Source organism: Ptychodera flava, chromosome 11 (assembly GCF_041260155.1).
Source record: "Ptychodera flava strain L36383 chromosome 11, AS_Pfla_20210202, whole genome shotgun sequence".
In the NCBI taxonomy this organism is placed as follows: domain Eukaryota; kingdom Metazoa; phylum Hemichordata; class Enteropneusta; family Ptychoderidae; genus Ptychodera; species Ptychodera flava.
The window spans coordinates 32,370,559-32,386,306 of record NC_091938.1 but is presented as its reverse complement, the minus strand read 5'-3'; the positions used below and the strand labels follow the sequence as shown (position 1 = coordinate 32,386,306).

The following is a 15,748-nucleotide window of genomic DNA, read 5'->3' as shown; positions in this document are numbered from 1 at the left end:
TGGTTGAAAGTTTCATGGAGGAAAGTTTGAGCAAAAGTTTGTCTTTCACTTCGTGGCCCCTATTACCTTAATGGGCCAGTAATGCTAACTGTTGATGATTTTTTCATAATTTTTATTTTGTATCTCAATTGCAACTATTTAGCTTGTCAACTTAGCGTCTATATATATAAAATGCATTGTTATTTATTACACTTGAATTCTAGTCTAGACAAGAAGTCACTTTTCAACAATAACAATGCAGTTTACATACGTACGGGCAGAGTTGACAAGCTGAACACGTGTAGATAAACATGCCTTGTGCAGTAGAATACGAAATTATCGTTCACATTCAAAACAAAATTTGTGAAAAATTTATCAAAAGTTAGCATACTGGCCCTTTAATAGAAAAATGACATTATTAATGCTCTACTTTTAGAATATATGTCTCTTTTTAAATCGAAAATTTTCGAGAACCCCTTGTATCTAGTAAAATTTCCTCCAAATTCTTATCAATCAACAGCACTGGCGCCCTGAGGGCGCTCTTTTCAACTTCACCTAAAATCAAGCGGTCAGCAACTCTATAGCTTGATGCTTTGAAATTTGGTTTTTATGTGTTTGAACATGATCTCCAAGTTCACCGACAGGATTCCTCAAAATACGACACTGAGAACACCGTCACTCCGATTGTTCAATCAGTTAATATAAAAGCCCAGAAGGCCTCACAAATACGATTGGAACTAATTTGGGATAATTGGATGGTGAAGTAATGTCGATTTGATCTACACATGTTATCTCATCTGCTTTTCTTTTTATATCAGCCTACACACTTGTTTTTATGAGTTAATTTGCGATATTGCAACATTCAGTTATATGGCACCTAATACTCACTTTTGAGAAATTTGAAAAATATGAAAATCCAATTATCCCAAATTAGTTCCAGTCGTGTCCATAGCTCTTGTGAAACTTTGCGAGTTCTGAAGTAGACTCGATACGCACCACGCACACAGCGAACTAGTAGATGTTACAGACAATGCCTCACCGCCGACTGGGAGGCGTAATTAACGCTATTTTCATTTATATCCAAAAGTTTACGCCTTTTATTTGGACCATATCACCATATGTTTCCTTTTATACTGCTATCCATGATTGAAATTGATGACTTGGTATATTAGCCATTCGATAATAGTATGTCAGCTAACAAAACTTTAGTCTCAGTCGCGTGTGGTCGTAACTATGGCAACATACTACAAATACGTATTCAAAGTATTTTATTAACCTTGGTTGCAAGGTTAAAGTTCGGCCGCAGATGAACAGAGGTTTAGCAAACACCAATAAAATTAAAGAGATAGATCGACCATGGCACGAAAAAGACTATTAGTTCCCAAGCTACAGAGCTAAGCGATCGAGAATGTACCCCCCATGTTCACTTTTTGCGCCTTTTAACACACAGTAGAAACCTTTTCAAAAAGTGCCGATCTTTGGGAAAGACACCGCTTCTCGCTTCACTGATTTGTCATTTATTTGTAAGCTTGGTGTCCCCCGCATTGTCTAGACCTATATGATCGACTTAAATAGCTGCGAATAACACAACACATTTTGTTTCCGGACCATCTGTACGCCGACTGGTATTTTCGCCATGAAGCGAACGCCATGGTTCCTATCCTACCCGTTCTTGGTTTCGTTATCACCGCGGTTGCGTTGTTGTCCGAAATCGTGAGTACCGCTACATCAGACTGGCACACAGTCCAGGACAATGGACTGAAATACACCTATGGTCTCTGGAAGCACTGCGTAACGTCAGTTTCAAGGACAAGGACCCAGAACTGTAGTTACGAACCGCTGGATTGGACTGCTACTGCAGGTATGGTGTCCCCACCTAAACTGATGAAAGTGTGGTAAGGTTGAGAACCATGGAAATTACTACAAATTTTCGTCACCTGCGTTAAAAGTATATTCTTTATAGCAAAATAATGTTCAAAAACTAGTATTTAATGAGAGAGCTCTTGAAATATTTATGTTTCCATTTTACCTTGAAGCCGCACATCTTTTGTTTTTTTTTTTTTATCTTTATTGTAAATCATCATGAGCTTATAAGAAATATATACAATGCGAGGTAAAGTGTAATGATGAAATACGATACAGTCTATATCTTGAAGAGGAGAATTCACATTAAATTAATAATTTTCTCAAAGGTTTGTAATACATACTCTTTTGTACCAATCTGCTTTTCTATTTATATCTCAAGATGAATTCGTTTTTAAGTATCACTTCAACTGGTGTATTTGTGTTAGTTATCCAATATTTATGGATGCTCCATTTACCCAGTAAGATAAGAAGATTAACAATACAATCCTGTTTCTTTAAGTTTATGTCACCACAGACCTCTGTAAAATAATATTGGCTGGGTTATATCTACCTGTATCTCAAAATACCTTGAAATAATGAGTCTTACTCTATTCCAACACTTGGCAGCAATTTGACAATGTATAAATCTATGTTCTAAAGAGTCTATCTGTTGGCATATTGGACAATACATAGAATCCTTTAACTTCCAAAAATACAGATACTTATTACATGGTATTAAACGATGTAACAATTTCCATTGGAACTCTCTAAGTTTTGTTTCTTTTGTTAAATTGTAAACATTAGTCCAGATTTTGCTGCAATCACTCAGTGATTCAAGAGGCGTCACATTAAGATTGTTGAACCATTTCAAGAGCTTATTACCAGCATGCGCTGAATACATTTGTATGAGATGTGAATACAATGCTTTACAGGTTAATTTATGAAGTGGAGAAATAGAATTACAGAGACGTACATTAAAATCATCCCCTGCGGTGCGAATTGCGTAAAAACAACGGAATTTGGAGGACCAACCTAACAGAACCTGATTACCAGTCTGACTAGCATTGCGGTTCACTACAAACCATGCATTTAACACATTTACATAGAAATCTGGAAGAATACGTAATATGTTTTCTGGAATCGTCTTCCAAATTGTAAACTGGTGTAGAAGGTTACTAGTAGCATCTAAATGAAAATACGACCATGGTAAAACAGACCAAGTCACATCTTTACAATTTATCAATCTTTTCACCCACAAAGCCAACATGGCATCGACTTGACACTTTACCTTTGCGTGTCTAACACCACCAAGCTTGTAATCACTTTGAATAAGTTTGTTAGAAATTCTTCTTTTCCGTTTAACAAAACTCAACAAGACTTTGTACTTTACAACATACATCGCTTGGAATGCCAATAACTGATGAAAGATACAAAATCTGTGAAATAGCAAGAGATTTAGTGACAAGAATACGGCCATAAATTGTGAGTTGTCGTCTTCTCCATGTATTTAAAATTGTTTCCAGAGAATTAAGTTTACTGTCCCAATTCAGTTTTCTACACAACAGATCGTCATAACCAAAATAGACCCCCAGGGTTTTGATGGGGTCATTTGTCCAACTAATATCGCCAACCGTGTCATTACAAAGTTGTAATGCGCCCAACTTAAAGGCCTTGGTTTTCTTCTTATTCAACTTCAGACCACTACAATCGTGAAATTCTTCCATAACAGTGAGAACAGATTTTACAGAGGTAATATCCTGAACAAAAACAGTTGTGTCGTCTGCAAGTAAAGAAATCTTTGCTTCTTTAACTTGGTCATTATGAGATGGTAAACGAAACCCTTTTATGTTCTTATCATGCCTGATTTTGCATGCCAACATTTCAATTGCAATAACAAATAATAAAGCTGAAAGTGAGCATCCTTGACGGACCCCTCTTTCTAGCTTGAAGTAACTAGAGCACCAACCTTTATACAAGATACAACTTTGAATATTCGGTATAGAACGTTTTCACCCATTGACGAAAAGAACGCCCAAAATTCATGCGTCGTAGTGTTTCATCAAGATAGTCCCAATTGACACTATCAAAAGCCTTTTCGTAGTCAATAAAAATGGCTACACCTCCAGTGTTGTGTTTCTTTGAATAATGAAAGATGTCAGCAATGAGTCTGACATTCTCACCAATAAAACGCCCTTCATGTATCCTGTTTGATCACTGTGGATCAGCGATGGGAGGACAAGTTTCAGACGATTAGAGAGGGCTTTTGTAGCAATTTTGTAATCAATGTTTAAAAGAGAAATCGGCCTCCAATTATTGAGATCATCTTCAGAACCCTTCTTAAATAGGAGTGTAAGAACACCACGTTTCTGAGATAACGAAAGTGCTCCACTCCGATAGCTCTCATTTAAGGATGACAAAACAAAATCACAAATATCATTCCAGAAAAAACGATAAAATTCCACAGTCAACCCATCAGAGCCTGGGGATTTGTTTTGAGGCATACTGCATAATGCTTTAAAACATTCTCTAACAGATAACTCGCCTTCACAAATATTCATCTGATCATTTGACAGTTGTGGAACAGGTGTATCTCCAAGAAAATCATTTAAATTCGTATCCCTTTGTCTTGCTTTGTATAAATTATGATAAAATTTCTTCTGCCCATCAAGAATATCGTCAGTGTCTGTGACATAATTACCATCAGAAGTATGGAGGACATTCATTTCCTTTTTAGAGGCGTTTGACTTTTCTAGCCCCAAAAAGTACTTGGTGCTTTTTTCTCCCTTTTCTACCCATCGTGCCCTGGAGCGTATTTGCGCACCCTCAGCACGTAAAGTATACAAATCTTCTAAACGCTGTTTAATTGTTGCGTAAGTCTCAATGTTAACATCTGATGGCTCATAAATCATGTTTTTTTCTGCTATATGCAGTTGTTTCTCTAACTCTGGGATAAGGATGTTATTATTTTTTGTTGTATTTTGACAGTAAGTGATGGTACACTCTTTAACATCCTTCTTAATTAAATCCCATCTAACCTTGGCATCAACATTTTGACTAGTGGTACTAAATATCAAAATGAAGCAGCACATCTTTTGTAATTTTACTTTCAACCATTTCAACCATTAATTCTACTTTTCAAATAGTCGTGAGCCTAGCATATTTGTAACAAAATTCACTGTTTCAATTGTGACTCTGGCTGATATGAATGCTGTCAAAATAAAGTTCACCAATGTTCTTATACGTATTAGTAACTATCACATGACCGCGTCATACTCAGAAGAAATTGGTACAGCCAGTATGAACATTACGCTCTTGAATAGCAAGTGTTGCTTAAATTATATTTTACATATGATATATTGTATTATATATAAATATCATATTTTAAATTGCTAAATTATATACTATCATATCATATCATGAAAACCTACAAAATCTGAGTATTTTCCCTTAATGTAGCGAAAGTGGTTTACCCGTATGCCTCTAAAATCTTACTTCCGCGATTTTCATGTTCGCATTGTTTATTTTAACTGTTCCAAAATTGATGTTGTGCCATTTTTTGTTTCATCATTTACTATATACTTTGTATTGTTTGGCAGCTGAAAGCCCAAAATGATTGTTCCTTTATATGCTCGTAAATATGACTGTTCTATACTTGAAAGTCGATCTTGCATTTTAATCAACAGATCTTGCATTTTAATGAAATTCTTTAATCGGCAAATCTCAATCTCTCTCTCTCTCTCTCTCTCTCTCTCTCTCTCTCTCTCTCTCTCTCTCTCTCTCTCTCTCTCTCTCTCTCTCTCTCTCTCTCTCTCTCTCTCATCAGCTCAGATAAAGGTGGCACAGTTCTGTATGGTTCTGGCATGTATAATATCCGTCACGTCCATTTTGATGATGATCTTCATTTTCAGTGGACGATTAACTGCAGGGTGTCTGAAATGTGTCAGTATTCTGATGTCGATGTCAAGTATGTCTTCATTTTACATTTTTACAAGTACATCCATCTTTTTCAATGTGAAAATTATACTACCAAATCAAATAAAGAATTGTGAGTTTAGAATATAGACTTAAGGCTCTCTACAAGTGACAGATTTATTTAGAACTCTAAAAATTTACAACTTGATGCTTTGTTGGTCTGCTGCATGAGCGTGTGTGAGTTAATTGTTATGCAGCTTAAGTTTTCATCGTATTGTTTTTGACATGAGAATCGAACATTAACCTGGGAAAAGCCACATTTTGAATTTCAGATAAAAATTGATCCATGATCTCTGATTTTTATGCTCGATTATTGACGGGAATTGCTTGAGGTATAATTAGATTATCAGGGAAAGTTGAGTTAAGGTGCAAAACAGTCAGTTTTGAGGTGGTCACTACTGTAAAAGTATTATGCTCATCAACAGAGACTTTGATCATGAGAAAATGACATCAAATCTCCTGGCGAGAAATTAATAAGTCTTTTTAACCACATTTTGCCTGTCTATTCACCTGTCAGCCGCTTTGTCTATTATCATTCCTCTTTTCTCCATTCTTTCCTTTATTGGCATCACAATCCAGGTATTTCTGCCCTTTTTGGAAGTGGATGGTACGCCGCCAGAACGTCGAAGCATGCAGAAGACACCAACGCTGATATCATCTGGGGATACTCAATTGTGATAGGCTGGATGTCCATCGCACTTGCGCTACTCGCCGCTGGACTTCTTTGCGGTGCAAGTATTCAGTACACTGCGTTCCAGCGTCAAAGGAACATTGCAGTTGCGAGAGCCAATCAGAGACGGTATACCATTAACGCGTTTGACGACAGTCCATGTTGATTTTTGGTGAGACAAGACACACAGAACTGAAACAGTTGTATATAAGCTGCCATAAGTTCAAACATGTTTAACATTTGCTTGAAGTTCAAGGGGCTCAATATTTTTAGAGCCTCAAAAGGATGGTTGTTGATGAATTCCGAACTTCATTTGTCTCCGTTCTCTGTTCACCATGCTAATATTTGTTGTTCTGGTGGTTTTCACACTCTAAAAATTTAATTGATGTCGAATAATATTTTCTTCCTCGTGTATATGCTTGTACGTAGACGGTGGAATGGATCTGTCTGATCTCAAGTTCAAATGATTGCAAAGCCAATAATATACTCACCAAACATGTATATGTATACATCCAAACTTTGGGTACATCTGATATACCCAGAGTAGTACATATCGTGACAACCTCGTTACTCGCTGTATAACAGACTTTATCCATGGCTGAACGGGTTATTCAACTTGTACATGTTGTGCACTTCTCTGTCATGGCAAGCACATGTAGGCTTCGACAATGTGTAACTTTGTTGTCGTGCACAGCATAACCTTACGAAGCAGAATGCAAATAAATCGTCACATCATGCTAAAATTAATATTGTATTGGTGTTCAAAAGTGACATTCTCCCAATGAACCATATGTCTAGACGTCAGTAGGTGTGTGTTTCTTAACATGTACAATGCTTTTTTGTGAGATAATAGACTGTCCTCGTATAAATCAACAACAACTGGCGGAGTTTGGCATTTCGCTCCATGTGGTTCATTGTAAGGTATTATACCCTGCACTGTCGTGCACTTGATTTCCATTGGTAACAAACGTGGACTTTACATTCAAGTCTTGGAATGCCTCATTAAATAAATACAATTCTGTTTAAACAATCTCCCTGGAATTGCAGCTTCAGTTTGTAAATTGGAAATAGAATTTCTTTACCGCATCTATGGGATGAACGTTTAAGATCGTTTTTGTGTTTATTATAGTCGTGAGCCTAACACATTTGTAACAAATTTCATTGTTTCAATTGTGACTGGCTTAATGCTGTCAAAATAAAGTACACCAAAGTCCACAGTGACTGTTTTTATACGGATTAGTAAACGATCACATGACGGCGTGATACTCGGAAGTAATTGGTACAGCCAATAGGAACATTACGCTCTTGAAGAGCATATGTTCATTCACATTGCTTAAATTACATATGATATATTGTATTATATATAAATGTCATATTTTAAATTGCTAAATGATATATTATCATATCATAGCTTTATCAAAACCAGTGAATTTTGTGACGTCATCCTCCAAGATTATTACTGATGATGTATTCGATTATCCTGCAGTGTGATCCCAGATGTTTTCTGCATCTACAAATTCACCGACATTGTCAAAATTATAAAAAAATAACAATATAATGTTCTGGTCCATAATGGAATCAAGCAAACTTTGCACTCCATAATGTACTCAGCCCAAGCAAATCTGATTTGCAAAGGATTCCACTTACTCTGTGCTTTCGTAAGCAAGGAATAACCGCTATGTTTTGCTGTTATCACAACCGAGTGTCAAAACTACTACCGTAAAAGCTATGGGATGAAAAATCTGTTTAGATCGGAAGATGGAAACAGGAAATTACCAGTCACACATTTCATGCAATTACAATATATTGTGTCTCCTTATTTCCGTGTTCATCGATTTGAGTCACTCTCTCTGTCATGATCTCATCAAATTATCTGTGGAATGGAGATGACGCTTTCACCTTCAATACGGCGACAAGTAGGAAACTGATCTCTCATGGATTTTAGTCAAACTCGAGACCCAGTGTTATGACACCCGCCTAAAACTAATTTCCCACAATGTAGAAAGTTACAAAAATGCTAGCCTCTAACCCCCCCCCCCCCCCCCACTCTTCAATTTATCTGTCATCCCGAATTCACGTCTCTCTGTGTTCGGTGAAGATTATCCCCAACACTTCATTGAAGCACGTATATTGAAATCAAAATGTTCCTCCACACTAGCGAAATTAACTTTCGTTTTCATTACAGCTTTGATTTGGTTCTGCCACCTTTGCATCAATTCCCCAAAGGTGATGGGGTATTAAATGACGACTGCAGAATGTGCCACTGCCTGTACCAGAACAGATAATTTCAATAGAGTAATTCTAATTCAGCTGCCACCCAAAGTTGCTGTTGACGATACACCACCTTATATATTTTATGAATATTCAATGTTTCTGATAAAATCAGCAGGACATGGTATTATTCATGTTCTCACGAGGTGGTTTCTATCCTAGGTAGTAGCTGCCAACTGTATACTCGGTTGCATCTAATCGTAGCATGCATACACAGTATCTCCAACGTTAACTGTGCCTTCTTCCACTATAGCCATGTTGACTCCAAACAAAGGACTCTGTCCGTACATTGACTTACTTTCAGGATCGTCGTTGCACAGTCGATAGCTGGAAAATATTCATAATAATCGCGGTTAGGATCTCCTATGATCACTACTGTTTGAACGATCGGCAACTACCTATTACACGTAAGAGTTTATCGCCATGTTTGCGAAAATTGTGACCGGCAATTATGCCGCAAATGCTCCGCTACGTACAAACTACGATGTTATTGCTAATTACGGTGACCATAAGCTCCGTTTTCCACGTGTTAGGGTAGACTACAACAATGAAACCACAATAAATCCGTCCATAAGGTATTGGACGATATTTCAAGTGAGTGCTGTAGTTTTTCCAAAGCACAGGGAAATTTGATTGTCTGTGAATGAAAGTGCTGACATAATCTACGACGTGACATTGAAATCATCATCACTCTACAGTAACTTTACCTTTTCATTGTTTTCATAGGTTCTGATTTGTGCATTATTCCCGTCTGTGGATCTACTGTGGTGATTTTGCATCTGAAACGAGAAGGTAACTTGATTCTTATATAAGAAGAAAGGGTTTCGTTCCTCGCACCTCTCTGAAAACGGGTTTGAAACTCTATTCTGTCGATCCCAGTCAAGCATGTTCAAATTTGTGATTAATAATCAACTTCATTAGTAAAACATTACGTGCCGTTAACAGTAAACCTTAATTTTAACATACCAAAAATCAATAAATACCCCAGCCAATGTTAATGTACAACATCGAACACTTTGATGCGGACAAAAGAACATAGGATACAGGGTGGAGAGGTTAATTTTTAGGAAATGATTGACGATAATTATGGCAGTATCTTGGCCGTTCTGATAGTATAATGTTCAGAATGCATGCCAAACACGCGCAGAAGTAGGGATCACATATTGAAGCTTAGGACTTGAATTCAATTAGATATGCGTTATCCCATGGATATTAAAACACACCGTTCCCTTTGTAAACAGAAGCTTGAATTCTTTCACGTGCTTCATACGAGCGTGTTGTCGAAACATACACGTACGTTTTTAGCCACATATTTCCTCTGCAAGCCAGATATGAAATTCTCTGCACGTACATACCTTTGGCAGTACTTATAACGTCTGAATAAAGCGTCACCTATCTGCATGAATGTCCAGTTGTCCTAAAAGAAAATTTCGACGAAAACAATTGATAGATAATAAAGGATTCGTAATCGAGGTAGCCATCTAAGCAACACAAAAATCCTTTTTATCATGTTGGAGTACCACATGCTAGAATATAGACTGCATATTCCGAAAACAAACTGCAAATTCGAATGATTAATATTTGCACATTCTTCTCCTACTACTACTTCATAATCACTTGATTTGCATTTGGAGTGAATGTGATTTAAATGGAATCACTCAGTAAATCACGTGATATTCGATTTCAATCACGATGATAATGGCATGTAGCTGAGGATGGAAGAGTTATGGAAGCTGCCTGACTTGTACTGTACTACACAGTCCTACAAAGTAAACGGGTGCACAATGCCACTTCATGTATTGAAGTATTACTTGATATCGATCTAATGTCAGAATCCATTGATATACATCATGAAATTACACACGTCATGAAATTATCCCTTTCCTTCGATATCGATGTTTATTTTGGACGATAAATTATTGCAGCTGACGTGAATTATTCTTATCTCAGCGATAAAATAACACCATAAAAATGCGGCGTACGTAGTATGGAGGTTAGTATAAGCAACGCATACCTCTTCATGTGCTGTCATTCCTGATAAAGCGATATTTGGTCTGAAGTTTTTCATAGAGACAGGGTTATCCAGTCTTCGATTCAGGTCTTCCACAGACGCTTCCCCGAGGACCAAGTAAGGACTGTTGTTTTGGTAAGCGATCTATGGGTGCACAATAGCAATGAGTAGTAGTCAAATGAGTTGTAGTCAAAAACTACGGCAAATTTAAACTGAAGGAGATTGAAATACTTATAACTAACCATTTTCTCCGCACATGTACCTTTCACGCTCGCGATGTCAGAACAAAGTTCGCATGCTGAAATATGTAAAAGCAAAGAATAGGCAGATAAATCAGAAAGGTCACGTGGCTTACTATATCGCCCTCCTGGGCAAATACTGAGTATTTTGGGTCTTCACTGCAGAGTGACGGTGGCAAATCATCGAGGACGAGCAGTTTGAAGTCAGTTTTGCCAAGGAAAGTATTGATCCACTCCGCTGCTTCTTTACCGCAGTACTTTCCCTTGATGTCGTGTCGCCATACTCTGCAAAATGATCAGTAGAACAGTGGGAAAAAAAGAAAACACAATCACAAGTGTTCACGACTTCTCTGAACAATCGTATTTACATCATACTGGTGGCTGTGATGGCCAATGCCACAATAGTGTGATAACCATACCAACAAGTTGTCAATCAATATGTTCACGGAACCCGTATTATTGATGGGTTGACAGTATTACTACACACTAATTCTGACAATAAACGCTTTCATGTGGCAACATTCCACAGTTTATTAAGTTTCCATTTTCCACATTTAAATTTGTACACTTGAATATTTAGTGAAGCATATGCTAACATGTCAAAGACGTATGGAGTACACATATATTGTACATAATGTTACTAGTCCAACGGCATGCACTCTAAAATCGGGACATGAATACCCTACCCTTAAGGTAGAATGCGTCTCGGGGACAGGTAACCGGACTCTTAAACTTTTTCAATTATTTTCTCATCTACCACTTGTGGGGTTTTATTTTAAAATTCTCCGTGTAAGAAAAATTTTACCGTCTTACTTTTTCGAAAATCAAAAATTTTACTTTTCCCCATAAAATTAACAAAGGGATGGTGGCCATTTTGAATTTCAAATATCGGTAAATCTTTGGTGATTTGTTTCTCTGGTACCAAAATTTGCACGGTGACCCCGACTTTTATTCTTGATATTAAAAGAAGATCGGAAGATTCCTTGAGAAAAGATGGAATAAAACTTTAAATCTTTCACTTTCGAGGCGCGTACTACCTTAAAATGAAAAGATTGATATCGTCTTCGATCAGACGCGAATGAATGCAGGTCAACTTAGCAAAAGAATCACCGTGCTAGCCCTGTACCTTGTCTGGATAATTTCCTGTCCACTGTCTTGGATTTCGTTGTAATCGATTGGCACTTTCAGTCTAGGCATGTTCACAGCATCTAAATATAAATACCGTTCATCTTCTGATAAACTTGGTTGAATCAGGCACATTCTTGGTTCTTTGCCGATCGTCATAAATGTGTTTTCGCCATCAACGACCATCCAATGTCTGAAGGTAAATATTACACAGTTTTTGTGTGTCTGGTATCATTAAATGCTCCCACTATGATTTTTGTGATATTTCTAGTATTGTTTCTGTTTGCACATTGCAGTTCTGTGCTCTACTCTGAAAACCGTAACGATATTGTTGTGTATATCATAAACAATAAACGATCAGTAAATAATAAATAGATGAAAAATATATGTAAATGATTTTAAGTAAAATATTATTGAAGGGCGTAGCTGTAAGTTGATGATGTTTTACATATTTTTGTTCTGTTGATGGCAAGTTTTTGTTCTAACCCCCAAAGCATGTTGAAATATTTACCATTCAGTTCGTCAGCACGGCGTCTATACATGTGAAATGTACTATTAGGCCAAAGTAATTAATTCTTTGTTTGCGTCCACTCTAAATGGGAAAGGGTGGTACACGCGTCTGAGCGGCTGAAAAACACACACATGAAAATTAACACAATGTATTTGATTGCAGCAAATAAAATATTGTATTACAAAATTTTAGTTCAGAAAGCTAAGCGGTTATGTCCTAAAATTTCCTATTCAAATACACTATGTGTGTTTTTCATGAAAACCTTAAAAACATAAGCGGATGGGGACGCAAAACAAATTAATTACTTTGGCCTTATTGTTTAAACATGAATTCTAGTCCGGACAAGAATTCACCTGTCAACAATGACAATGCAGTTTACACATGTACTGGCTGAGTTGACAACCCGAATACTGTGTTTCTCAACATGCTGTGAGAGTAGAACAATAAACTGTGTGAATAAAAATCATCAAACGTTACAGCTACTTCAATATAATATACCAATGATTGCCCGCTAAGGGTGAAGAAAAGCCAATTCTTGGTGATCGGTAAATGTGACGACGTGGCATTCACTTGGATTGTTAACTAGGTTATGGTACTCTAAGGTCATGGGTTCACAATTGAACCACTCATTGTAATAATAATAGCAGTATTAACACCATCAATATAACTTTTACTTGCCTATCCTTGAGAATTCCACTTATCAAGCCAATTCTACAACATTTACCGCTTTGGACTTCGATTCTTGCGCACGATTTCACGGGATATATAAACAGCCCCGAAACTTTACCGACCGCGACCATTGTCCTTCTTGCCTGTTTCGATCTACGCCATAACATCCACGCAGCACCAAACGCACACACTGCTAAACCTGCGACGGTGAGCTGTTTAAGGTAAGTGTTATCGGACATATCGATGCTGTGACGTCGTATATTATTAGATCACCACTGGCAGTCGTTACCCGAGTCGTCCGTGAACTCTCTCGACTTGAACGGTAATAATTTATCAGAAGTCTGCTATTCAGAAACCATACGTTGGATCAAACCTTCAGGGACAAACGCCACCGGGACCCCTTTGCCTTTCAGGCCAAAGTTCAAGTGAATTATAGCATACAACTGTTTTACCTAGGGCATAAGCATTTAAATGCTGGAGGGCAGAGGCGCTTGTGGAAGGGCATCCTTTGTTTATGATCTGCATTGGTTTGAGGAATATCATTACATTTAGAAAACTACTCAAACACTGATCAATATATTCTTGCGAATATGCGAAGCCCGGATGCGAAGCTATCCTTATCAGGTGTTAAGACCTGAATTTCACTTCCGGGTTCGCAAACACAGACGATCATAGGGTTTCGAAACCTATAGTTTAACACATAGTTTCAACTTGGATACAAATATTTTTGAAAGACAATGTAAGCAAGATGAGTACAAACGGAATATATTCTCTGTAAAATGTTTTCGCTATTTCTTAGAATACGGAGAATAAGGAGAAATTTCAGTCACTTGAACTTTCAACGACCATGTCAACTTGAAAACTTAATCTCTAGTCAGCTCTCCGCTGACACTGTATTAACGAGAATTTTTTCTGTTTGTGTTGGTACTCTGTAATCATCATACTTACAGAATGAAATATTTACGCATACTACGGTAATTTATAATATTATAAAGTGTACAATTAATTATTTTGCGTCTCATATCTCACAAACATACGTCATCGAAATCCCCTGTCAAGTCCGTCATCACTGTCACCGTTAATCACTGACCATAACACTATTTTTCACGTATCAAGTTAAACAAACCAAACACATGCTGCAACCGCCACCACCCTCTCTGTCACGGTGATGATGCCCAGGCCCTTAGTTTGACTTTATCAATGGCATATCTGTCTGCGTTGTGTGTTTTAACAATAGAGCGACGAAATCTACACTGTTTTTACAAAAGTCCACTCCTTTATCCGAGCTTGTCGCCCACTTGTGCACACATTGAGATAAGAGGACAACCAACGCGATATAAAAGGTCAAATGTCTACGAATTACACACGTACTACGCAATCTGGTCAAAGTTCGTTTCAGGTAATGTTATGTTTTGTGCGTTTTCACACTGATGTCGAGAATTTTGTGATTGTAATCTTGCAATGGTTTTGTCTTTACAGAAAATCGTGCATGGGCACATGCCGAGAGGGAAAAAAAATCAAAACTTCATCCAACACGGATCGAGCAACCCTTCTTTGGTCGAGGTTTTTAAGGTTTGTCCTGGTTTTAATATCCTAATAATTTTGTGAATGCTTGACCTCAGTTGCACTCAGAACATAGCACGTGTTTGCTGCCACGCAGTATCACTAGCGCCCTTGTTTGTTCGAAAATACTTGTGGTTGTCAAAATCAGATAAAAGCTTGTGTGCGTGAACACACATTAGCAGTAATTGAATTACCAAGTATTTGTCAATAACTTACAACTGTACATTCTGTGGGGTTAAAGTTAGAATACCAACTTCTGACTCGGCTTCATTGCCTTAATACACCTGAAGTGAGCTTAGGAGGCCAGGAGTGTTGGCGAAAACTTGCCATGATTTCTCAACAATTACACTCCAAAAGTTGGGTGTCTGCACGATTAATTCCACGACGCACTTTTAACTATAAATACTTGTCGGATGGGGATTTCAAATTACCTAAAGAAATCACTGTCTTCATAACATGTGCCTACATATACTCATAGACCAAAGCGTAACATATCTTCAATTGCAAGAAGCGGCATTATCGGTGCGTCTGCTATCATTTGATGACGATAACAAATACATGCAGGGGCTGTAGTTGGCTGCTTGATACTTGTATGTGCGCCCTCTAAATTAGCCCTGTAATTTTCGTGTTAGACCTTTATTTTGAATTTTGAATCACCAGATACATTAACGGATTTTTATTTTTAACCGAAAGCAAGAAACGGCGTCAATGTCTGTATTTTAATATTGTGCACAGTGAACTTGAGAGAGAGAGAGAGAGAGAGAGAGAGAGAGAGAGAGAGAGAGAGAGAGAGAGAGAGAGAGAGAGAGAGAGAGAGCTGTTTAAAATTATGGAAATCTTCCTGCATGAACATAGGCCCCATATTTCTGAAATTAGGAAAAATCCAAAAAGTA

General features: G+C 37.5%; 1 protein-coding gene and 1 long non-coding RNA gene across 2 annotated transcripts; one reads left to right on the top strand and one right to left on the bottom strand.

Annotated features, from left to right (window-relative positions):
- The first annotated feature begins 1,318 nt into the window (after nucleotides 1–1,318).
- LOC139144111 (uncharacterized) lies at nucleotides 1,319–7,678 on the top strand. Its single transcript, XR_011554743.1, has 3 exons — nucleotides 1,319–1,840; nucleotides 5,648–5,788; nucleotides 6,376–7,678. It is a non-coding gene; the product is annotated as an uncharacterized lncRNA (long non-coding RNA).
- On the bottom strand, nucleotides 7,562–13,726 carry LOC139144110 (mitochondrial amidoxime-reducing component 1-like). Its single transcript, XM_070714780.1, has 7 exons — nucleotides 13,302–13,726; nucleotides 12,114–12,305; nucleotides 11,104–11,272; nucleotides 10,752–10,892; nucleotides 10,093–10,154; nucleotides 9,445–9,516; nucleotides 7,562–9,064 (listed from the first exon to the last, which is right to left on the bottom strand). The coding sequence occupies exons 1-7, from the start codon at nucleotides 13,529–13,531 to the stop codon at nucleotides 8,932–8,934; spliced, it is 999 nt and encodes a 332-aa protein (XP_070570881.1). The 5' UTR covers nucleotides 13,532–13,726; the 3' UTR covers nucleotides 7,562–8,931.
- Between the last annotated feature and the right edge of the window lie 2,022 nt (nucleotides 13,727–15,748).

What these genes read in the sequence shown, in the direction of transcription:
- LOC139144110 (XM_070714780.1), bottom strand. Translation starts at nt 13,531, where the DNA reads ATGTCCGATAACACTTACCTTAAACAGCTCACCGTCGCAGGTTTAGCA. An exon ending in TTGCCCAGGAGGGCGATATA is followed by an intron (nt 10,893 to 11,103) that starts GTAAGCCACGTG and finishes GTGCACCCATAG; the next exon opens with ATCGCTTACCAAAACAACAG. An exon ending in GAATGACAGCACATGAAGAG is followed by an intron (nt 10,155 to 10,751) that starts GTATGCGTTGCT and finishes ATTTTCTTTTAG; the next exon opens with GACAACTGGACATTCATGCA.